The sequence below is a fragment of the Coregonus lavaretus genome (genome assembly GCF_964263955.1).
Source record: "Coregonus lavaretus genome assembly, chromosome: 18".
Taxonomy (NCBI): domain Eukaryota; kingdom Metazoa; phylum Chordata; class Actinopteri; order Salmoniformes; family Salmonidae; genus Coregonus; species Coregonus lavaretus.
This window is the reverse complement of record NC_140005.1, coordinates 21535853-21561766: the sequence shown is the minus strand read 5'-3', so window position 1 is coordinate 21561766 and position 25914 is coordinate 21535853. Positions and strand designations below refer to the sequence as shown.

Sequence of the window (25914 nt, the reverse complement as noted above, 5' to 3'; positions counted from 1 at the left end):
ACAATGACTCCGGTACCTGTGACTGATTACTGTGTGTGGGTGTGTGTGTGTGTGTGTGTGTGTGTGTGTGTGTGTGTGTGTGTGTGTGTGTGTGAGTGTGTGTGTGTGTCTGTGTGTGTGTGTGTGTGTGTGTGTGTGTGTGTGTGTGTGTGTGTGTGTGTGTGTGTGTGTGTGTGTGTGTGCGTGCGTGTGTGTGTGTGTTGCTTTCACCATTGTAATCTATCCCCAAACAGTAGTAAAAGGTGAGACTGAGTCTCAATCACCTGTGTATGTAGATCATAGAGTTATAATCAACATTGTGTGTGTGTGTGTGTGTGTGTGTGTGTGTGTGTGTGTGTGTGTGTGTGTGTGTGTGTGTGTGTGTGCGTGTGCGTGTGCGTGTGTGTGTGTAACAAACAAACAAGGGCAGACAGGTTGTCTTGTCTTGGCCTATTGTTGTGTTGTCCCATCTTCTTTACTGTGACTCTTTATGTGATTGTTACAGTATTGGTGTGATGACTTGTGTATAAGACTGTCCTCGTTGGAGGACAATGAACTCCTCTATTGTCTCTCTCACCCAGCAGCTCATAGAGCAGGTTGAGGATTTCCTTCCAGGAAGCCCCAGCCTCTGCCCCGGCACACTCCCCAAAGTGGGCTGCACTGTTGTACACGTTGAGACGGTCGATGCAGCAGGACACCAGAGTCAGCATGCCCTGAAACACAGTCACACCCATCATCACTCTGACATCATCATCACATGTCAGCTCCTAGGGTGCTTCCAAAATGGTGCCATATTCCCTATATAGTGCACTACTTTTGGCCACAGCCCTTGTCTCCCACTTCAAACTGCTATGCGTGTTTCATGCCTTGGTGATTAATCTTAGATGGTAATAATACTGATAAGATATGCTAAGAGATATGAAGGCCCAGTGAGGAAGGAAATTGCAAGTGATTTATGTCAGCTGTCAACAATGAAAAATGTACTTTATAACCAGAATGTATGGGAGAGTGGGGTGGAAAAGGGCAGTTTGGGGATATAGATGAGTTATAGCAGCATTCCAAGAGCAGGATCCATGGTAATACCAGTTATGTAAACATAACATAAACACAGCATACAGCTAATTTACATTAATTCATGTTATCAATTTATTGCTTGAGGACATAGTGAACCACCGTGGGAAATCAAATCCATAGCAGCGGCTTTTGTTTGAGTTAGGAAGAGTAGTTGACGTTGAGTATTTGACATTGCACAAGGGAAGGCAGCTGACATGTTATAATTGATGAGAGAAATGTTGGGCCGAGAGCCTTATCAAAAGGCTCCACTGCATTGTCGTCACCACAGAAAAACTCAGAACAAAACTGCTGACAGTTAAAAATTGATGCTCTGAAATACAATGCGGCATTGAAATACTGTACAAAAAATACTTTAAAAACAGTGTGTATTGAGAATATTGTGTCTACGCCCGGCTCCTGCAATAACCACTTACTAAAATTACCTTAATCACAATTGAAATCCCTGACTTTTGACTTTTATTGTCCTCTGCTGCCAAACAACCGTCACGCAGGATCGTGATGCAGCACTTCCTGTGTGGATGAACTCACTTCCTGTTTGAAGAGGTTCTGTCGGTTCTTGAGCGAGCGCAGCATGATCTGCTTCTCCTCGTGCTCCAGCTCAGCGTAAGGCAGCTGGAAGTAGGTGATGAGGTCGTAGAGGGTCTGGAGGACCTCCTCGATGGGAAGGGCTACTGACGCACGGTTCTTACCCCCCAGACAGTCTAGGTCTCTGGAACAGGAGAAGAGATTGTCTTCATCAGATTACTGTTTGAAAGTACTACTTTTTCCAGCATCAAAACAACGGAATATTATGACAGCAGCTCATTTACATCACCATATCATTATATAATCATAAGGTTTCATGATGATGCCATTAGATTTCATAACAACACCAGTATTAGAATATGACTCAAGGAGTGACTGCCATAGTGAACATCATTTGTGCCTTGAGGTTCATCCATGCTGAAATGTTATTTCTGTGTGAGCTAAAAATAGCACCTACTCTGTCACACAGAGTGGGAGGGGTGTGTGGAGAGGTACAGCTCACAGGAGGCGATCTGGGTCTCGACAGTGGTGAAAGCCAGTCAGCCACGTGTGACCGACTGACGTCACCAAGGGGGTTTGGGTTTGAGTCACAGTCACAGGCCAGTTGAATAGTTATTCTCTCCATTGCACTCTCTTTCATTCCATTGCGTGGCCTCATGGCTTGAGATGTTTATTGTCCTGTTTCACCATGGACTGGGTCATTGAGCGAGGCAGGCAGCATGCTGTCTGGGGGCTGTTCTATCCATAGAGCACACTACTCACAGGCCATAAGCTCAACTTATTACACTACAGACAATGAGGAGTTATATTTCGGTTGTGTGGTTTAGTGGTGGTGTAGTGGTGTAGCGGTGATAGTGGTGCTACCTGATGAAGTGGCTGAAGAGGCGGGTGGTGTTACGGATTATGCGAGCAGCGCGGGACTCTTCGTGCTGACACCGCTGCAAGGTCAGACCATCATCCATATGACCCTCAGAGTGGAGGAAAGCCTGGAAGAGAGAGAGAGAGAGAGAGAGAGAGAGAGAGAGAGAGAGAGAGAGAGAGAGAGAGAGAGAGAGAGAGAGAGAGAGAGAGAGAGAGAGAGAGAGAAAGAGAGAAAGAGAGAGAGAGAGAGAGAGAGAGAGAGAGAGAGAGAGAGAGAGAGAGAGAGAGAGAGAGAGGGAGAGAGAGAGAGAGAGAGGGAGAAAGAGAGAGAGAGGGAGGGAGGGAGGGGGTAGGAGAGGGAGAGAGAGAGAGATAGAGAGAGAGAGAGAGAGAGAGAGAGAGAGAGAGAGAGAGAGAGAGAGAGAGAGAGAGAGAGAGAGAGAGAGAGATAGGGAGAGAGCGTGACAGAGAGAGAGAGAGAGAGAGAGAGAGAGAGAGAGAGAGAGAGAGAGAGAGAGAGAGAGAGAGAGAGAGAGAGAGAGAGAGAGAGAGAGAGAGAGGAAGTAAAGACAAGGGCAAAAAGAGCGAGAAGGGGAGGAAGGAAAGAGGGAGGGCGAGATGAGACGAGAAGGAGCAATTTCCAGACATTAGCGGAGATGAGCATGGCTAGGCTGTAACGCAGGTGCTGCTGACACTACAGGCTATTAGGCTTGTTTCTGTGGAGTCCAGGGACTGTCACATACACTCCTCTCACATCTCATTCATTACAGTCACAGGGTTTTATTTAGTCACAGGAAAAGCACTATCAGTGCAATACACTTATCTCAAACCTATCAGCTAGAAAATCAGCAAGAGAATTCTCATCTGCTCTAGGACTTTTCTAATTATATTTATTGCATGTGCTACTTTCTGGTCAATTGGTTTTTCAATGGGATTATTTTTATTACTGCTAGTGGAATAGTCACACCATAACAGTTCTCACTTGAAAGTCAGTTAATTCATCTGACTAGAAATTTTAAAAAAGTCCTGGCTGTATCATAAACATTTGACAAATAAAGCAGTGCATTGGTGTCTCACCCGTCTCTTGAGAGGGCCCAGGCGAGATGATTTTACATCAGGCGCCTGGTAGGATAGCCAGAGTCCCGTGGCCGCATGCATGACGAAGCAGATTGAGTCCCCATACTTAATGTCTGCCGTCCCCATGCCCTCCATGTCCCGCTTTGGACTCGACTCCAGCTTTTCCTGGAGGGAAGGAAGAATCCAAAACAAGATCAAGATGTCACACAAACCTTTATGAAACTCTCCAAGCCAGGCTTCAAAACGTTATACAGTTTTATTCAAATCACACATTGTATTATGCTAAGCAGTAGGTGTTGAGGGACCTTGATCTAAGAAAAGCCATTTAAAAGATGATGACAGACCTGGATCAGCCTGGTCAAGGACTGAAGGAGCACTGACCGCTTTCTATAATACAACTTCTAATTACACATGCTATGATAGCTAGGCTAATAGAGAGACAGAGAGGGAGGAAGGGATAGTAAGAGGGCATACAGTGTTTATAGCCTATATCAATGAGCAACAGTGACAACAGAGGATGCACACAGGCAAGCCCTCATGAATCACTCTGCATTTGTTTCCCCATTAAGAACAGACACAATGGAAACATATGAAATGTATAGTGTATTAAACCTATGATAAACTGCCTCAGTAAAATTGTGGGTTCCACCATGCTATTGATCCACAGTGAAGAGGTCACTAATTGCTTCCATTCAATAGCACCACTACCAAGAATAGACTTAAATACCCTAGTCCAGATTGGTATGGCGCCGCAAGTCCATACATTTATAGAGAGCAACTTCAGCCAAATTAACCTTTATGGCATGGCTTTAATGTGCGTAATAACTCATGCATTTTCCATTGTCCTTGAAAGAAATTCACATTTTCCAGTTCAAGGAGAGTGGGCGCAATTCATTTGAAAGTATTTAGAATTGTTCCTAGCACTGTAATATCCTTTCAGTAGCTCTCTGTAAGTGAGTGTGTGGTTGAGTCCTTGACTGTGATGGAAAGGCAAAGTCTGAGAAGTGTGTATGTGTTTCTGTGTGTGTGTGTGTGTGTGTGTGTGTGTGTGTGTGTGTGTGTGTGTGTGTGTATGTGTGTGTGCGTATGTGTATGTGTATGTGTGTGTGTGTGTGTGTGTGTATGTGTGTGTGCGCGCTCTGACCTTGGAGGCTCTAAAGCAGAAGGAGGTGGAGGATGTGTCAGACTTCTCCCGATCCTGCAGCACCACCCCCCTCTCCTCTGTCAGGGCCAGGTAGTGCCCCGTGGTGAGGTGGCGGAGACGGAAGGGCTGGCCCCAGCGAATGTGACTCCCGCTCCAGCTGTCCACAGGCACACACACACACACACACACACACACACACACACACACACACACACACACACACACACACACACACACACACACACACAATTGTATCAAGAACAAAAATTACTAATTAGGCACCTAATACCCATTCGTATGACTAGACATTGCCCAGTTTCTCAGATTAAAACAAAATAGCAGATGAAACATGGATGACACATTCCAGATCTGAAAGTGCAGGGCATATCTGAGAGGAAAGCCACAGATATTGAATCTTTGAAAGACTACAAATAGTTGGGGTCAAAAAGTCTAAATGACTCAAAGCATCTTGAAACATCAAAGTGAGTCAGAGCAGAGGGAGGGAGGGAGGGAGAGAGAGAGGGAGGGAGGAAGAGAGAGAAGGAAAGAGATAGAGAGAGAGGGAGGGAGGAAGAGAGAGAAGGAAAGAGATAGAGAGAGAGGGAGGGAGGAAGAGAGAGAAGGAAAGATAGAGAGAACAGAGGGAGAGAGGGAGGGAGAGAGAGAACACCTAGAGAGAGAAGATGGAGAGGATAAAAAGAGCTGAACTCACCTGATTCTCAGAGGCTCCAGCCTCCACAGAGACCTGGCCTTGGCTCCTGCATTCCCCGTCTCATAGTTCACTATCCTGGGGACAAGAGAGGAGCATGAGGTTGACAGGTCTGGATCTCTGCAATGTTTTATTAAAACTGCCACAGGCTCATAATGGTCTCAAAGTCATGTTTAATGACTTTAGCAGGATACCATCTCTAACTGCTTTATTCCCTCCAGTCATAGTGATATCAGCTCAGAGGAGGTAATACTCAGACTGGGACCTCAGATGAACCTTATTATTTACCCTCCCGGCAACAGAGCACATCTTTCATCAAGGCAACCCACATAACCAACAGAGACTGAGAGCAACACTGTCTATCACTGATATGGGTGACTAGCTACAAAGATAAAAGGGATCTTTCATGGCCCTTGGTGACAGTTTGGACTATGTTTGATGGACCTCCTGAAATGTAGCGTCTTTAAAAAATGCTTCCTCTATTCAATTTCAAGGACAGGACTAAAGGCAAAGCCAAAACTGACAACCAATATATAATCCTCAGCGAATTATTGCCACACACACACCGTCCTAAAAATAGACTGGGAGGAAGATGAAGGGTCCTCTCACACGTCTTCGGTGCCTGGCTATGTTAACGTTGCTGTGGGCTTCTGCTACTGTTGCCTCGACCCACTTCAGGCCTTGTGTGCCATATCCGTCTGCTACCTTGCTGGCAGTCAGTGCTAGTGCTGTGCGACTGTAGATAGCAGGTCGGCCATTTTTCCTGCTCCTGAGACCCAGTGTCATACTGAGTAGTGACACCAACCTGTTGGACCCACAGGGAATTCAAAACAAACTCAGCCAGAGTTAGCCAGGTCAGCCAAGCTTGATCTTAGGCCACTTTCACAAAAGACTAAGGCAAAAACAAATTCCACTGAACACGCCGATTGGCAGGTGTGTTTTTCTGTTGCTCATTAGAAAAATTTGATTTCAGTCTTGGAGGTGCGCTTCCTGACCAATTCCGCGTTTGGTTAATAATGATGTTTGTCACCAATGAGACACTGTAGACGCGGAAGCCTATTTCACTTCCTCAAAATCCCCAGAAAGAATGTAAGATAACTCAAGAAATCTTTCATTAATTTTGATGTTTTAGTTGTGCAATTTTACATCTAACTAAGGTATTTGGTGCAGTATTTCTCAAGTAAAAAAATTTGCGACGTGTTGTCTTATGTAAACAGTCGAAGCTGCTGAGCAGTGTCTGTCGCACTGTCTATGCTATTGGATAGAGAGCAATCACCACAGCTGCTCACCCCATGTTAGTTGGCAAATGAACATCGTCAAATCAAAACCCAACCTTAATTTACTCGTTGTGCCAAACTCCATTTTAGATGACACTGACTTTATGACCAAAATTATCCTATTTACACTTTGTAGTACATTTTGACACTAGAATAACTGTTTGACTCATATCGATGCCACATAGGCTGTTTTCAAAGGGATTTATTGCTTTTTAAAGGCAGTCGCTCTTTAACTCCTCAAGACTCATTCCTTTTAGTCTTACAGCTGTTTCCCAGTTGTGTGTCTTACCTCTGTTGCTCATCACTCTGGTCGGAACCTGGGATGGTCAGAACTTCATCATGACCGTGGAACAGACGCAACACATGGCCACCCAGCAGATAACCTATTGGAGTATGGATTAACAGCACCTTTAATTGATACCCATACATTTCAAACAACATTATAAGCCAGTTTAGCAGTGAAGCTAAACTAACAGTTGGACATACCCTCCTCCACGTTGCTGCCTGAGCAGGTGGGGTGGACGTTCCACAGAGTCTGCATGAAGGACGCGTCCACCTGGATGTTGCCATTGGAGATGGACAGGTGCTGGTGGAGACAGAGGAACATTATGTTACACACACCATCAATAATTACAGTACGGGACATAAACTACCGTTGGCCTATACTGCAGGGCCCATGTCAAATACAAAGTTTGATTCAAGGCATTGAGCCAGGCTACAACTCAGAGATTTGTCCATGCATGCATGGGAGGGTGTGATAGAGAGGCTGCTATTGCTGCAGCAGATTTAGAGTCATTCATCAACTTGGAGAGAGGCTGGCACTGGAGAAACAACAGCACTGTGAACTCGGGACGGACAGTTTCTAGAGGGCTGTGAGTGTGTGTGTGTGTGTGTGTGTGTGTGTGTGTGTGTGTGTGTGTGTGTGTGTGTGTGTGTGTGTGTGTGTGTGTGTGTGTGTGTGTGTGTGTGTGTGTGTGTGTGTGTGTGTGTGTGTGTGTGTGCGTGCGTGCGTTCAGGCGTGCATGCGGGTGTGCGTGCATGTGACATTTCTGCAGCAGAGGGTCACAGGGTAACTCTACAGCCCTGCCACCTCCCTCCCTGGTCCTGAAGGTGCTGTAGGCCTGGTTAGAGGGAGCGTCTCGCTGGTGACAACAGCACAGAGAGGAGCTGTGGCAGTAACAGTCACATGAAAGTGGGCCTCTGGCCCAGCGAGGGCTGCCGTATCCCTGCTGAATTCCCATAAACATGAGCTTCTCTGGGCTGGCTATTGTTACATTCTCCCTGCATCATGCTGGAGATGTTTTCCAGAATCAGCATGCCAAGGCCCTGAGGCCCACACAGTGGGAATAACAGAGGGGTCTGGGAGATGGTCATAGATGGGCCTGAGGAGGAACAGGGTTTGACAGGCTGCACAGTGTAGGGAAGTTGGCATAGGGGACATAGTAAGATAGGGTACAGTAGGTGTTCAGTTTGACAGTGTTGCTCTCTCCCTCCCTGCTCTCCATGTGTAGCCTTCCCCTGCTCTTTCTTAGCTTCCTGTCCCCTATCTCTCCTCTTCTTTACTGGACAGAGGGAGCTGATTGGGAGGGAGACACCTTCAGTCCGAGATCTACAATTCATGGCTCATCCTACTGGATTGAATGGCATGATGGTTCTGTGTAATGGGGCTGGAAACATTAAATAGCCTATAATATAAATTTTTGACTGAGGGTGTACTCACAAGGTATCGTTCTGATGACACGCTGACGAGGATGAGGTCATCACCGATGCGCACCTTCTCACCCTCTGACCTCTGTTTGGAGGCAGGATGGATGGTCCACCAACAGGCCTCACCTGCAGGAGCACAGTGAGACACTGGTGGGGGACACCTGCCTGCATAATGTTGATTATAACTCTATGATCTACATACACAGGTGATTGAGACTCAGTCTCACCTTTCACTACTGTTTGGGGATAGATTACAATGGTGAAAGCAACACACACACACGCACGCACACACGAGCACAGCACAGACACAAATTAGATTTGACACACAAATGTATTCACACAAACACTAATATATGCCCACTCACACTCATCAACATGCAAGCACCATAGCAACCAGCCTTCCAATAAGTGGAGGACCATCTTTTACATCTCTATGAGACAAATGAGCTGAGGCTCAACATCGTGACAAAGAGCACATCTAAGATATTTATTTCAGTCTGCTTGGAATGTTTTCAGAGATCTCCTACGGAATAAATGACGAGACACAAAATCTCTGCAAAGGTGGTACATTTTCTACAATATCCGAACAGCAAATCTCTCTTTTCATGCAGTGCTTAGGCGAATCTGAAATTAACACTGGGGCAGGTGAAATCCCATGAGTCAGTCCCAATCAGAATCCCAGCTATGAGAGTGGCTGTGTGATAGTAGGAGTAGAGACAGATAGAGTGGAAGGTTTTACCTGTTGAGTCCTCCTGCAGTCCCACATCAAAGGACAGCTTATCTGTCTGTGACCTTGATGTCTTTAAACAGGTCAGATACTGGAACGGATAGATCGACATCAAAACAACATAAAAGAGCTGATCAAAAGAGGCACACAACTCCGGTGTAACATTCAGAACTGGAACAAATGTCACTAGGACATGTGCAACAAATATTCAGATAAACTGTAGTATCTATGAAACAGTAACACATGGAGTAATGAGAAAACAATCAATTTTCCTTGGGTAATGGATGAGTGAGTGTGTGCGGTGTAGTCTCACCATAGCGCTGAAGGAGTGCCTCAGGAGGATAGCGTGTCCATACAGAAGTGTCCTGTGTCCACCCCCCTGGGCCGCCTGTGGAGACAGCACAACACCCATCACACACAAGATACACTGTCAGACAGGAAGTCCCCTATGGCCACTCTCTCTCACTCCTTTTCTCTCGCTCTCTCTCTCTCTCTCTCTCTCTCTCTCTCTCTCTCACACACACTCTCTTACTTTCTCTCTCTCTCACTCTCTCTCTCTCTTTATCTGCATCTATCTGTATCATAGTGGGAGAACCAAGACCCTCTGGCGCATGATGATGACCTCACACAAGGCAGGGGCCACAGACTGACCCAGCCTGCCCCTGTCAGCCTGTCCTCTCCTCTTGGACGACTGTCCTGCTGTCCACAACACAACACTGAAAGCATGCATTCAGATGTGTCACTCAGGGGAGACGCCTGCTTCCTGTATCCATGGTGCAGAATACAGATCATCATCATCACACGACTACAGGTGAAGGGAATGGGAGGTGAGAGAGCGAGCGAGTGCGCTCTGCCTCTAATGAGTCGGTGACAGATACTTTTTGTTACAGTAAGAAGGCTCTGGTTTGTGACATTAGAGAGAGCTAGGAAGGAAAGACATAAACGGGTTTCACTCTGGTTCCACAGTGGTTCGAGGAGATGCATAGGGGTAAGAGTGATGTGACTGCTTGCTAACCTGTCCCTTCGTTCTGCAGGCAACCATGTGTTACTCACCTTTCTTATGAGCCTCTATGGAGCAGTAAGATAAGAGAGAGTTACATTACTGAGAATGTGCTGTAAGTTAAAAAAATGTTTGTGAGTTGGTCTCTGTTTGTCCTATCCACAGTAAACTGTGTATAGTCCCTGTTGGTCATTCACATATGGTGACGTGCTGTGCAAGATCTTATTTGTAACATACTTGATTTTGCATGCCAGTGTCTCTTAGTCCAAACAAACCGTGCAACCTCTATCTGTGCTGCTATTTGCTAAGACAATAGCCTCCAGTTCAATGCAGTTGCCATGGATTATACAGACTCCAGCAGTACCAGCACCATGCCAGGCTGTTCTACTTCCTGAGAGAGAGTCTAATAGGCATCAGGCATATCCAGCTGCATTCACCCCAACACAACCTGAGAAAACTACAGCTCTTAACATTTCTTATCCTAACCTCACACCATCCAAAGCTCTGGCAGGCTCAGATTCCCCTGTTTCTAGTGTCCCTAGTGTTCCTAGTGTCCCTGGTGTCCATAGTGTCCCTACTGTCCCTACTATCCCTAGTGTCCCTACTGTCCTTAGTGTCCGTAGTGTCCCTGGCCCACTGGCCCAGAAGGGGAAAAGCTGATTTCTAGTGTCCCTAGTGTTCCTAGTGTCCCTGGAGTCCCTGGTGTCCCTAGTGTCCCTAGTGTCCCTAGTGTCTGTAGTGTCCCTACTGTCCCTACTATCCCCAGTGTCCCTACTGTCCCTAGTGTCCGTAGTTTCCTTGGCCCACTGGCCCAGAAGGGGAAAGGCTGATCAAAGACGGGGGGAAAAACGAGTTCACCCCCCCCCCAGCTGTTGCCGGGATATGACATGCTGACATCAATTGAAGAAGCGTGACCTTTAGCAGCACGTCACCCCCCTGCGTTTACCCAGCAGCCACCAGGGGGACAGCGGCAGACTGGCACAGAGAGGTGGTACTGAAATACCACTACACACGTCGCCCCGCCAGAGGATATAACCCTCACCCTGCCTTACCCTGGGAACGTCAATCACTGACTCTGATTATTTGAACTTTGATCCAAATCACAAGTTTATTCAGTACTCTATTTGGATGAGTTAGAGCAACTTCACACCAAACTCAATTTGGGGTCACTAGCTGAAACTGTGCTAAATGGATGTTTGATAGCTGACTTAATGGTTTTTTGAGCACCGTTTACAAGATCTATGAGACTGCTACCCCTCAAACAAACACAATATTAGTCCAAAATACCCTTAATAAGACCCTATTCCACTTTGAAGTTGAGTCCAGTTGAGACCAGCTGAATATATTAATACGTTCTTCCTTCTGTGAGTTGATACCCTCATTGTAGCTCATCAGCTCAACGACAGACTTTTGATTCCTGAATCATGACATATTCAACTACCATTAGTGTTTCCTCCATTGACATTTCAGAGCAGGAATAGACGAATGGAGAGTGAAGGGTTATTGAAAAGAGATACATGTGAGAAGAGAGAATTTTCAGAGATGTAACATAGTGTTAAAACAAATCTTATCCAGACCAGATCTGAATCAGTCTCCACATCATTCCTTAGAGGGAGGAAAATAGTCCATCAAGGAGAAACAGTGATTACAGTATATGATTACAATCGGACATAAAGTCTGGTTAACCCATGGCCTTCCCTTTGGTTATGTTGAACTAGTCAACTAGGCAGGTCATGTTAAGTTACTACACAAGAGTAAATGCAAGAGGGGTGAGAGTGGCACCTAGAAAGCAGCTTAGCTACTGCAAACCAGCAGTTTCCCTTGAAAATGTCTCACTAAGTTTTAAAGGCACATTAAGCTCCCATGAAGGTCCAGTCTGCCTGTACTTTGCATGATCTCTTGCCAAATAGCTTTTCCAGTTCACACAGCTGTGACGGAACCAATGGGACTTGATTAGTTCATTCCCCTACATTGGGAGTCCAGTGTGGTTGCTAGGCTGCAGCTTTGACAAGTCCATTTATCTTTGAACTCAACTCAATTAGTATGAAGCTCCACCTATCAAATTATGGAAATTCTTACTATATCATTATAAGTTTGGCAAGGCAACAACGAGTTAGCTAAAGCAGAAACAGAAACCTGTCTAGGGGTTGCTTCACTTCACAAATATAATAAATAATTTTTAATCCTTCTAAATGTCAGTGTACTGACTTCTGGATTTATAATACATGTAATGTAGTGCACTATTGTATGTCTTAAGTTAGTTAGGTGCAGAATGTGTGAACAGGTAATCATTTGTTGGTAATATCCAGTGATTCTGGACTTCAAAAACATAACTCTAAATCCCCTAAGGAATGAATTATGACTGACATTGATCTGATGTTAATTCAGGAGAGGTGTAGAATGTTCTCTTTGGCCAGGAGAAATGTGAGCAGTAACTGTTGACCGAGACAGTTTGTATGAGAAGTCTATACTCAGTTCCATTTGTCTTTGTCTTGTTGCTAAGTGCTGTGACACAATCGACTCACTTGTTTAACCAAATAAATCCATAATGCCAGTCATTTTAGCAGCATACACATTCATGTTTGCATATAAAACACACTAGCATTCTGTGGGGAACCTATTTGCTTTCACTGAAGGGACTATCGTATCCCTAGGAGACATATGAAAATGGGAGAGCAAGCTGCTAGCATGACTAAACAGCAATGCACTAGAGAGGTGACAGGAGAGGAGAATGGAATGAATGGTGAACATACCCATCGGTCCTTGCCTCGAGGCTAACAGGTAGAGAGATTAACAGAACACAATTGATGAACATAGCAATGCAAACAGTAGAGATCTGCCACAGGTGATCAATGAAAGCAAAAGGCAATGTCTGCAATGTTGCATTTAACAAATAAGATTGCATCGAATAAGATCATTATCAGTATGTATCAGAAACGCATTATCTGTCTATTAGAATAAATAAAAGAACGATGATAAATGATCTAGTAATTACACTTCCTTGCTCTCGCTACTCTTACAATATACTCTTATCTATTGGATTAATAATGTACTAAAATACAACATGCTGCATCTGGTAATGAACTACAACAATCCCTCATATTAATTTCAGGTAAGTGCAGAACTGAGATCAGTAAACCACTGCAACCTGGAAAAAGTGCAATGTCATACTACAATGGATGAGAAATGATCATATTTTCATATCTGCCCCCTCCTTCCTCTGAAACATGAAACATGACATTTTAGGACAGGCAGTGTTTAGGATGTTCCCTGCAAGAGGAGCATGGAGAGAGCAACTTGGTCATGCTGTGTTTCTGTGGGGCTGCCTTTTAATCACAATCTCCCAAACACATGACTGAGGAGGAAATAGGTATTTCATCCTTTGTTTAATAAGTATAATAAGAATAATAAGTATTCACCCCCCTGAGTAAATATACACTACATTACCAAAAGTATGTGGACACCTGGTCGTCAAACATTTCATTCCAAAATCATGGGCATAATGCCACAAGAGCATTAGTGTGGTCGGGCACTGATGTTGGGGGATTAGACCTGGCTCGCAGTCGGCGTTCCAATTCATCCCAAAGGTGTTCGATGGGGTTGAGGTCAGGGCTCTGTGCAGGCCAGTCAAGTTCTTCCACAACGATCTCAACAAACCATTTCTGTATGGACCTCGCTTTGTGCATGGGGGTATTGTCATGCTGAAACAGGAAAGGGCCTTCCCCAAACTGTTGCCACAAAGTTGGAAGCACAGAATCATCTAGAATATAATTGTATGCTGTAGTGTTAAAATTTCCCTTCACTGGAACTAAGGGGCCTAGCCCGAACCATGAAAAACCGCCCCAGACCATTATTCCTCCTCCACCAAACTTTAAAGTTGGAACTATGCATTGGGGCAGGTAGCGTTCTCCTGGCATCCACCAAACCCAGATTCTTCAGGAACATTCACTGTCTTCTTGGTAAGCACTCCAGTGTAGATTTGGCCTTGTGTTTTAGGTTATTGTTCTGGTGAAAGGTGAATTCCACTCCCATTGTCTGGTGTAAAGCAGACTGAAGCAGGTTTTCCTCCATAATTCTGCCTATGCTTAGCTCCTTCTCGTTTATTTTTATCCTGAAAAACTCCTCAGTCTTTGCCGATGTCAAGCATACCCATAGCATGATGCAGCCCCCACCATTCTTGAAAATAAGGAGGCAGTTACTCAGCGATGTGTTGTGTTGGATTTGCCCAAACATAAGGGTTTGCATTTAGGCCAAAAGTATATTCCTTTGCCGTGTTTATTTGCAGTATTACTTTAGTAATAGGATGCATGTTATGGAAAAAATGTATTCTGTATACTTGTATTCTTCTTTTCACTCTGTCATTTAGGTCATTATTGTGGAGTCACTACAATGTTGTTGATCCATCCTCAGTTTTCTCCCATCACAGCCATTGAACTCCGTAGTTGTTTTAAAATCACCAATGTCCTCAGGGTGACATCCCTGAGCAATTTCCTTCCTGTCCTGCAGCTCAGTTCAGAAGGACCACTGTATATTTGATGTGTCTGGGTGGTTTAATACATCATCCACAGCATAATTATTAACTTGACCATGTTTAAAGAGATTCAATGTCTGATTTGTTATTGATACCCATCTACCAATCACTGCCCTTCTTTATGAGGCTTTTAAAAAGCTCCCTGGTCTTTGTAGTTGAATCTTGCCATAGATCACAGGCACATTTGGAAAAGAGACTTAGGTCTCAATATGTCTTCCCTGTCAAAATAAAGGTTAAATAAAAAATCAGTGCTTGAAATGCAATACTCGACTGAGGGACCTTATAGATATGTATGTATGGGGGACAGAGGAATAGGGTAGTCATTCAAAAATCATGTCAATCCATATCATTTCACACAGAGTAAGCCACATTTTACTCCTGAACTAATTTAGAGTTGCCTAAACAAAGTGGGTGAATGCTTATGCAATAACTATATTTAATTTTTATTCATTTGTAAAAATGTGTAGAATTTTCTTTTCACTTTGACATTATGGAGTATTTTGTGTAGATCAATGACAAAAAATCACAATTAAATATATTTCCATCCCACTTTGTAACGCAACAGAATGTGAAGAAATCCAAGAGGGGTGAATACTTATGATACCCACTGTAACTGGCTGTTCAGAGGAGATAGGGAGGTGGTGTTGAGACCTGCTTTGACTACCAATACACTAGCTATACACACAGATGAAATTGCTATGCAATGGCCATATGGAGGTCCATTCAATGAGATTGCATCCATTGCCTCAGGTGTGTGTGTATGTAAAGTGTGTGGCTCTGTCATTTGGACTTTTGGCTTGGTTCTCTGTGCGTGTTATACAGTATACCAAAAGTACTTACTGTGCAATTCTGCTCTATAGTGGAAATTATAGCTTTGAGAATTGTTCCTTTCAGCCTCATTGTTAATCAAATGGGCAACTGAGCTGCAAAGGGCAGAACCACTTCAGTAAAGCTGTCGCACTAAGAGGGCAGCGTTCTCCTCCTTCTGACGACTTTCATCCACAATACTATTCATGGAGGGCTCAACCTCCCAGCACCCAGGTCCCCAGGCCACTGTAATAGGCCAATTCCTCTCATTAATCCCACTCAAAGAGCATACAAATGTTTGAACATAAAAAAGTGGTGCCTGCATTCATTATTTAAAAAAACATTTCACAACATTTTTTCTTCTCCGACCCTGAAATCCTGAAATTAATTAAATGGAATATGTGAAACGGGGATGTTCAGTAGTTTCCCAGAGGGCTCTCTGTGATGATTCTTCTCTCTGCCGTCTGCCTGTGGTGGGAGTGTGTATGGATGGTGTGGTAGAGGGACAGTACTCACCCCCTCACTGTTCTGGCCAGTCTTAGCCAGCATCTCCTGCAGGGCCCGCACAGAGAGAGACTGCTCCAGCACAAAGTTACAGATGCACAGGTCTGGAGGGACATACTGGAAGAGACAGAGGGAGGGAAATCAGGTTTAGGGTTGTATGCAGCAGAGAATTGGCAATTACAAGTGAGGATTTCAAACCATGTTGAAAAGGCTCAATATAAAATGTAGATTAAATAGAAACCCAGAAAAGGTTTTTGATTGGTCACTAGAGATGCCTGGTCCTCAGATTGGTTAGTCACAGATTGTGACTGAGTGTGTTGTTCTCGACTCAGCACATTTTGTCCATTACATCCATGACTAATAATCATAACAACCATCAATCACAAACGCCGGAGGTTGATTGCATTTGAAAACCATTTTAGATGACTGTTCCACATTCCCTCAGCACTGCAGAGTGAAAGAAACACAATAACACAGATGTCTTTGAAAACATTAAATCAATCTTATTTGATAGGGAAAAGCCTACAGTCATTTATCTCTATTGTGTCTCCTAAAACAGTTGTGAATGTCTGTGTAACTTGAGTCAGCCCACCTGCTCTACAAGATGCAACTTTTGAACAAATGTTATGAATGGTAAAGTTTATCCTTGACTAATTCTACCATGGAAAGCTTCAGTTACTGATAAAACTAATACTTATGAACTGACTGGGGGCCCAAATTCGTAATTCTATATTATTACAGCAAATGCCTATAGTATCGGTGTATGTGGATCTTGTAGAACATGGTGCTTGCAACGCCAGGGTTGTGGGTTCGATTCCTACAGGGGACCAATACAAAATAAATATGATAATGTAGGCACTCACTACTGTAAGTCGCTCTGGGTAAGAGCGTCTGCTAAATTACTAAAACGTAAAATCTTGGCTGGACCTGGAAAGAGAGCATGAATCTGTGAGACCACGAGAGTGGAGCACCCATCCCTTCTTCATACAGGGCAGCAGTCTGGCAGAGAGGGAGATACTTAGGGACCTGCAACGCTACAAGATAGATGACACACAGTAAACACACACTGTCCTCCTTTATAAGTAGCAACATGTAAAACTTGGCTAAATTGGTTCACCTTGTTACAGGTAAATCTAACTTTAAATCGGAACTTCAGCCAACCTATTTCTACTCTGCTGTGAGCCTATCTGCTAAGTTAATATGTGAAATAATCTAAAGCTGTATCGATGCAGCTATCCATTCTCTAGACATTTTAATTATGCACATTTAAATCATGGTGGAGTATAGATCCAGAGAGCTTGACCACCAGTGGCAGGACAGTGGAGTTACACCAGTAAAACAGACATTATGTGATTTGTAGTGACACATGCCAATGTATCGGAAGCCAGTGTCTCTCTTAAGACAGCCTCAAGGAACAGCTTCAGAGATGTCAAAATGATGTCAAAGTGGCTTACAGTAATGTACTCTGACTTAATGACCTTAATGACCTATCATTACTAAGGGCATTTTGAGAATTGTTTTCACTGTCTTTAGTCAAAACACACACATACACTATGCGCACACATGCACCCATCCACTCACACAACCTTGAGTTACAGCCACAGCAGCACAAACACTGTAAAAGCCCTGCATCCATTTGATCCACACCCTACTAGAGGACTCTGTGCCAGTTGTTTTTATTTGATTAGATTTGATTTCCTCTCCTGTTCCACTCTTTCTTGGCATGCTGTTAGGGAAACGCAATAGAGGGTAGCAGGGAGGAATCTGTGTTGGGGCGCTGGGGGCGTAGGTCTGTGTGTCCTCAATCTGAGAGGGCATATCATGAAGACAGCTTTAGGGCTGCTTGCCTACACACGGCTCTTTGGTTTATGGCTCATGCTGTGGGAGGGGAGCAGTTAGACCAATGGATCACATATCCCATCTTCTCTAGGGAGGAGGTCCAAAGGGTTACATACCACTTTCACTTTGATTACCCCAAGAGATGACCTCTCAATGTAGCTCCTTCATGTTCACCATAATGGCAGAGTACATACTGTGCATTAGTTCAGAAACCTAGAAGTAGTTGGCTATATCAACATCTTATCTAATAGTTAATTGGCCATCGCATTAGGTAAACATTTACCTTACAGTAGCTGTACATTGTTGATTCTATGATGGGTGCTTCAGCTCTCTGGTGATCCTACCATACGATAGCTGACAGGGAAGAGCAGCTAGCCATAAATCAACATCAACTGCTTCTTCATTAGCTGATTGATGTCACATTTAAACATGCACCATTTAAATCAACATCCTTCTTGCCTTGTGTCTGTCTCCCTGCACTGTAAAAAAAAGAAAAAATATGTTGATTCAACGTACAATTGTAAGGCAACCAGCTGCAATGGGATTGTGAGTTTGCTCAACAAAAATGTGTGTGTTATTATTATTTTATAGCAAACTCACAATCCTATTGCAGCTGGTTGCCTTACAATTGTACGCTGAATCAACATACACTACCAGTCAAAAGTTTGGACACACCAACTCATTCAAGGGTTTTTCTTTATTTTTACAATTTTGTACATTGTAGAATAATAGTGAAGACATCAAAACTATGAAATAACATATATGGAATCATGTAGTAACCAAAGAAGTGTTAAACAAATCCAAATATATTTTATAATAGCCACCCTTTGGCTTGATGACAGCTTTGCACACTCTTGGCATTCTGTCAACCAGCTTCATGAGATAGTCACCTGGAATGCATTTCAATTAACAGGTGTGCCTTCTTAAAAGTTAATTTGTGGAATTTCTTTCCTTCTTAATGCGTTTGAGCCAATCAGTTGTGTTGTGAAAAGGTAGGGGAGGTATACAGAAGATAGCCCTATTTGATAAAAGACCAAGTCCATATTATGGCAAGAATAGCTCAAATAAGCAAAAAGAAACGACAGTCCATCATTACGTTAAGACATGAAGGTCAGTCAATATGGAACATTTCAACTACTTTGAAACCATCAAGCGCTATGATGAAACTGGCTCTCATGAGGACCGCCACAGGAATGGAAGACCCAGAGTTACCTCTGCTGCAGAGGATAAGTTCATTAGAGTTACCAGCCTCAGAAATTGAAGCCCAAATAAATGCTTCACAGAGTTCAAGTCACAGACACATCTCAACATCAACTGTTCAGAGGGGACTGTGTGAATCAGGCCTTCATGGTCGAATTGCTGCAAAGAAACCACTACTAAATGACACCAATAAGAAGAAGAGACCTGCTTGGGCCAAGAAACACGAGCAATGGACATTAGACCGGTGGAAATTTGTCAAAATTGGAGATTTTTGGTTCCAACCGCCGTGTCTTTGTGAGATGCGGTGTGGGTGAACGGATGATCTCCGCATGTGTAGTTCCCACCGTAAAGCATGGAGGAGGAGGTGTTATGGTGTGGGGGTGCATTGCTGGTGACACTGTCTGTGATTTATTTAGAATTCACACTTAACCAGCATGGCTACCACAGCATTCTGCAGCAATACGCCATCCCATCTGGTTTGGGCTTAGTGGGTCTATCATTTGTTTTTCAACAGGACAATGACCCAACACACCTCCAGGCTGTGTAAAGGCTATTTTACCAAGAAAGGGAGTGATGGAGTGCTGCATCAGATGACCTGGCCTCCACAATCCCCCAACCTCAACCCAATTGAGCTGGTTTGGGATGAGTCGGACGGCAGAGTGAAGGAAAAGCAGCCAACAAGTGCTCAGCATATGTGGGAACTCCTTCAAGACTGTTGGAAAAGCATTCAAGGTGAAGCTGGTTGAGAGAATACCAAGAGTGTGCAAAGCTGTCATAAAGGCAAAGGGTGTCTATTTGAAGAATCTCAAATATAAAATATATTTGGATTTGTTTAACACTTTTTTGGTTACTACATGATTCCACATGTGTTATTTCATAGTTTTGATGTCTTCACTATTATTCTACAACATAGAAAATAGTACAAATAAAGAAAAACCCTTGAATGAGTAGGTGTGTCCAAACTTTTTACTGGTACTGTATATATATTTTTTACAGTGGGTCCCTACACTCCACAAGCCGATCTGACTGATCACAAGGGAGGGGACATCAAAGGCAATCCTCTCATTCTGCTCTTAGATTGTGGTTGTACACTCTTAGAAAAAAAGGTGCTAAGTAGAACCATACAGGATTCTTCGGTTTGTCCCCATAAGGGAACCCTCTATGTAGGGTTCTTCAAAGAACCCCCTCTGTATGTTTATACCTAGAACCCTCTATGAAGGGTTCTGCCTAGAACCCTCTATGAAAGGTTATACCAAGAACCATTTTATTGTTGGAGGGTTCTTCCTAGAACCCAGCCTTATTAGCCTTTAACTTTTTATTATTTATGACAATACATTACATATATCAAAAGGCCTTTCTTCAAGGGCCTAGTTACACCCTAACACAGTGGTGTTAGGAATCTCCTAGTTTACAGGCCACATCAGGCCTGCAAGTCACATTATGCTGGCTTGCAAAGTGATGTGTAATTCCTATTGGAATCCAGCCAGAGTTAGGTTATCCAACAAGTAGAATTGTTAATCACCCGCAACCTGCATTCAGAATGAATGCCAGGGTAGGGAATATTGAATAGTGAGACTACCTCAATCATCTAAACTGGAACAACTATCTCAGTAACGGATGCAATAAATGCAATTACTAACAGATTGGATTAGTTAAAAAATCTGTCTGTTATTTATCTTTGTGTAGATTAAAGAATAATCAACCAATCAATGTACATGCAAAAACACAGATATTACAGTAAAAACAAACAATTCTGAAATTCTCCCTGTAATAGTGCATGCTGGGAAATATTATATATTGGTCTTATGTAGAACCCTTCATGCCTTCCAAATAATCCTGCTTGCCTTCCAAAGAATCATCAAAGAACCGTTCTTAGGATGTTAAAGGTTCTAGGTAGAACCCTTTGCCTTACAAAGAACCCTTGTCTTCCAAAAAACGGTTCTTCTGTTCAAAACGGTTCTTGGTAAAACCCTATCCCTCCGCAAAGAACCCTTTTGGACCCTTTCTTCTAAAAGTGTTGTGGTAGTTAGTTGAGTCGTTCTTTCCCCTTCCCTATCTCTGGTCCTGTCCCTGGGGGATGATGACATTTCATACACCAAGCAATTAAGAAAAAGTGGCAGACAGGGAGCGCATCCATTACAACTGTCTAGTGTAATTACCATCTGATCTGGGATGGAAGCATCCAGACCCTCCTACTGCCTCTCCTTCCATCCCTAGGTGAGTGCTGTGGGGTGGGGGTGAAGAGGGGGAATACTGTAGCTAATTTTTTATTTTATTTTATTTCACCTTTATTTAACCAGGTAAGCCAGTTGAGAACAAGTTCTCATTTACAACTGTGACCTGGCCAAGATAAAGCAAAGCAGTGCGATAAAAACAACAACACAGAGTTACATATGGGGTAAACAAAACATAAAGTCAAAAATACAACAGAAAATATATATACAGTGTGTGCCAATGTAGTAAGTTATGGAGGTAAGGCAATAAATAGGCCATAGTGCAAAATAGTTACAATTTCGTATAATACTGGAATGATAGATGTGCAAAAGATTATGTGCAAATAGAGATACTGGGGTGAAAATTAGCAAAATAAATAACAATATGGGGATGAGGTAGTTGGGTGGGCTAATTTCAGAAAGGCTGTGTACAGGTGCAGTGATTGGTAAGGTGCTCTGACAACTGACGCTTAAAGTTAGTGAGGGAGATAAGAGTCTCCAGCTTCAGAGATTTTTGCAGTTCGTTCCAGTCATTGGCAGCAGAGAACTGGAAGGAATAGCGGCCAAAAGAGGTGTTGGCTTTGGGGATGACCAGTGAGATATACCTGCTGGAGCGCAGACTACGGGTGGGAGTTGCTATGGTGACCAGTGAGCTAAGATAAGACAGGGATTTGCCTAGCAGTGATTTATAGATGACCTGGAGCCAGTGGGTTTGGCGACGAATATGTAGTGAGGGCCAGCCAACAAGAGCGTACAGGTCACAATGGTGGGTAGTACATGAGGCTTTGGTGACAAAACGGATGGCACTGTGATAGACTACATCCAATTTGCTGAGTAGGGTGTTGGAGGCTATTTTGTAAATGACATCGCCGAAGTCAAGGATCGGTAGGATAGTCAGTTTTACGAGGGCATGTTTGGCAGCATGAGTGAAGGAGGCTTTGTTGCGAAATAGGAAGCCGATTCTAGATTTAACTTTTGATTGGAGATGCTTAATGTGAGTCTGGAAGGAGAGTTTACAGTCTAACCAGACACCTAGGTATTTGTAATTGTCCACATACTCTAGGTCAGACCTGTCGAGAGTAGTGATTCTAGTCGGGTGGGCGGGTGCAAGCAGCGTTCGATTGAAGAGCATGCATTTAGTTTTACTAGTGTTTAAGAGCAGTTGGAGGCTACGGAAGGAGTGTTGTATGGCATTGAAGCTCGTTTGGAGGTTTGTTAACACAGTGTCCAATGAAGGGCCAGATGTATACAAAATGGTGTCGTCCGCATAGAGGTGGATCCGAGCGTCACCAGCAGCAAGAGCGACATCATTGATATACACAGAGAATAGAGTCTGCCCGAGAATTGAACCCTGTGGCACGCCCATAGAGACGGCCAGAGGTCCAGACAACAGGCCCTCCGATTTGACACATTGAACTGTATCTGAGAAGTAGTTGGTGAACCAGGCGAGGCAGTCATTAGAGAAACCAAGGCTATTTAGTCTGCCAATAAGAATGCGGTGGTTGACAGAGTCGAAAGCCTTGGCCAGGTCGATGAAGACGGCTGCGCAGTACTGTCTTTTATCGATTGCGTTTATAATATCGTTTAGGACCTTGAGCGTGGCTGTGGTGCACCCATGACTAGCTCGGAAACCGGATTGCATAGCGGAGAAGGTACGGTGGGATTCGAAATGGTCGGTGATCTGTTTGTTAACTTGGCTTTCAAATACTTTCGAAAGGCAGGGCAGGATGGATATAGGTCTATAACAGTTAGGATCTAGAGTGTCACCCCCTTTGAAGAGGAGGATGACCGCGGCAGCTTTCCAATCTCTGTGGATCTCAGACGTTACGAAAGAGAGGTTGAACAGGCTAGTAATAGGGGTTGTGACAATTTCGGCGGCTAATTTTAGAAAGAAAGGGTCCAGATTGTCTAGCCCAGCTGATTTTTAGGGGTCCAGATTTTTTAGCTCTTTCAGAACATCAGCTGTCTGAATTTGTGTGAAGGAGAAGCGGGGGGGGTGGCATGGGCAAGTTGCAGCGGAGGGTGCAGAGCTGGTGGCCGGGGTAGTGGTAGCCAGGTGGAAAGCATGGCCAGCTGTAGCAAAATGCTTGTTGAAATTCTCGATTATTGTAGATATATCGGTGGTGACAGTGTTTCCTAGCCTCAGTGCAGTGGGCAGTTGGGAGGAGGTGCTCTTATTTTCCATGGACTTTACAGTGTCCCAAAACTTTTTTGCTAAGCAGTGCATGCATAAATCACTATCACTCCACATTCTCTCTCTCTCTCTTATGTTCTCGGTGTCTGTGTCTCTGTCTCTGCATCAATGTAACTGGCTTCCCAGCCACGCTGAAATTAATCGGAGACAATGTTAAAGGTAGACACAGTGATAGGACATAGATTCAGAAAGTAAACAGCATAGTGGGTCAATTTCCGCAACAACTAAACGCTTTGAAGCGCAAGGCCCAACTTCTCCGCTGTTTTGGTCCCGTGGCTACCACGCTGTACATAGAGTGAAGTGAACCCGCATGCGCAGATACTGTGTGTGACCGTGTCAGAGCGAAGTGTTGCATCTCGCTTCTCTCAATATCTCTGCTGCTGCTCGTGGCAACGTCATTTTGATGAGTCTACCTTTAATGGATTCTGATCAAAAGAACAATCAATACTGAAAAATCATGCCAGGTTACAGTGACAGAGGGATGGGAAATTGGAAGCGCTGATGAGGGTGACAACAACTGGCTTCACTGTGAAATATTGTCACTTGGACAGCTGCAATGCTTTAAAGTGCAATATTGCTATGCTTTCTATAGAACTGGGTGGTGCTTTTTTCCCAAGTATATTCCAAAACTACAAGCAAGCGAAATTGACAAATGAAACCAATAGGCTTTGAAATAGTAAGAATTGTCACGTGTTGTAACTAATTTAGGAGAGACTGACATCACATGTGAAAAATGCTGATTTTGTTTTTAGAACAATTAAGCCTTGCTCAATCCATCCATATAATACTTGCAGTGATTTTGCACTTAGTTGCACAAACCACAAATGCATTAGCACTGACAAAGCACCAGGCTGTATTATAACATTGAGCAATTATAGCAAACAACCACAGTTTGTTTATGAACTAATCAAGAAAAACCGCATGGTCTAATTTCTCCAAATTGAGCATTATCATAAAACTGGAGGCCTGCTGAGATGTATAATCAGGAAAAATATATATAATAATTGTTGCATCACGTATAATCGGGTGACTGTGATTGGTTCCTGTTTCAATAACATTTTTGGAGACAATCAGCATTGTGTAGACCCTGATTACGTTAAGACCCTGGTTACGTAAAGACCCTGGTAACCTGTTTAGATCCTGGTTACGTGTACACTCTGGTTACGTGAAGACCCTGGTTACTTGAAGACCCTGGTTACTTGAAGACCCTGGTTACGTGTGTAGACCCTGATTACGTGTACACTCTGGTTACGTGAAGACCCAGGTTACGTGTATATGGACTTCTGAACTCAGTGAACATGTGGTTAACATGAAGCTGCGCTGAGTCCTGTCATTCTCTCATCCCACTCACTGGGCTCTATAGAGAACACCTTGGAAGACCTCATCTCAGACTCAAATGCACCCTTTCTCACAACATTATCATCTACACTCAACTGTAGGAGAATCAGGCACTCTGAAAAGATAAGGGCGATGATTCTACATTCAAGATGTTAGTTCCGATAGGAAATACTTTATTATATCTTAGAGTTAGAGCCACGCTGAAATGCTGTCTCATGTTTTCTTGCATAAGCTTTCAGTTTGAGAGAAACAAACAGCGAATAACGTGACATCCCTACTCCTCTCCACAGTATGACATTTCTATGTGCCTACCTTTGCCTCTGATGTGGGTTCCAGGTAGCACAGTCGATTGCCGAGCCCCTCTGCGGTCAGGCAGAACTTGCGATTCTCCTTGTGGATGCAGGCGACACACTGGAGCACCACTTCATCATCCTGTCAAGACAAAATCGAGGTTTTAAGAGTGAGAGGAGATGGACAGAAAAAAAAACACTACCCTCAACAGGAGCCCATCAACCACCTTTTAAGAGGGGGAGATTCTTCACTGTGACTCTACACTCTTAGAAGAAAAGGTGCTATCTAGAACCAAAAAGGCTTCTTTGGCAGTCCCTATAGTAGAACCCTTTGAAGAACCTATTTTGGTTCCAGGTTGAACACTTTTGGGTTCCATGTAGAACCCTTTACACAGATGGTTCTACATAGAACCCAAAATAGTTCTACATGGAACCAAATAGGGTTCTACCTGGAACCAAAAAGGGTTATCCTATGAGGACAGCCGCAGAACCCTTTTGGAACCCTTTTTTCTAAGAGTGTGTTCTGGAAACAGGGGATTCATCTACCCAGACACTGGATGAGTAGAAAAAATGAATAAATGACATCATTGCGGAATAATTTGACATAATTGCGGAATATTACATTTAATGTACTGCTGGTTTAAGATTCAGGCTTCACCATCTTTTCTCAAGTACCATATTTTCCAGCAGCAACATAGGTACCTTGAAAATGTTAAAGAAAAATGGTAGGGTGTGATTTCTAGTATTTACGTCTTAATTAAGCCTTGACACACCATGCAGAACCGGAGAACAAGGTGACACAAATGCTAAAGAAAAGGACAATACTAAAATGACTAACACATTTCTCTATGTGGGCTCACTATTTCGGGCTGTTGATGCGGGCAGTCTTCTGCTAATGTGATGATCGAACACAAATTA

General features: G+C 43.7%; 1 protein-coding gene across 1 annotated transcript in view; it reads right to left on the bottom strand.

Moving 5' to 3' along the window:
* Positions 1–25914, bottom strand: part of LOC311145349 (ryanodine receptor 3-like) — a gene marked incomplete at its 5' end in the record, with an annotated part of 137627 nt that overhangs the window by 71465 nt on the left and 40248 nt on the right. The window contains 13 exons of the mRNA XM_084181575.1: positions 557–692; positions 1582–1762; positions 2443–2564; positions 3517–3681; positions 4661–4817; positions 5373–5447; positions 6936–7029; positions 7133–7232; positions 8367–8479; positions 9093–9171; positions 9394–9468; positions 15935–16039; positions 25019–25138. Of these exons, the coding sequence (XP_084037701.1) occupies positions 557–692; positions 1582–1762; positions 2443–2564; positions 3517–3681; positions 4661–4817; positions 5373–5447; positions 6936–7029; positions 7133–7232; positions 8367–8479; positions 9093–9171; positions 9394–9468; positions 15935–16039; positions 25019–25138 (1522 nt within the window). The remainder of the gene's footprint in view (positions 1–556; positions 693–1581; positions 1763–2442; positions 2565–3516; positions 3682–4660; positions 4818–5372; positions 5448–6935; positions 7030–7132; positions 7233–8366; positions 8480–9092; positions 9172–9393; positions 9469–15934; positions 16040–25018; positions 25139–25914) is intronic.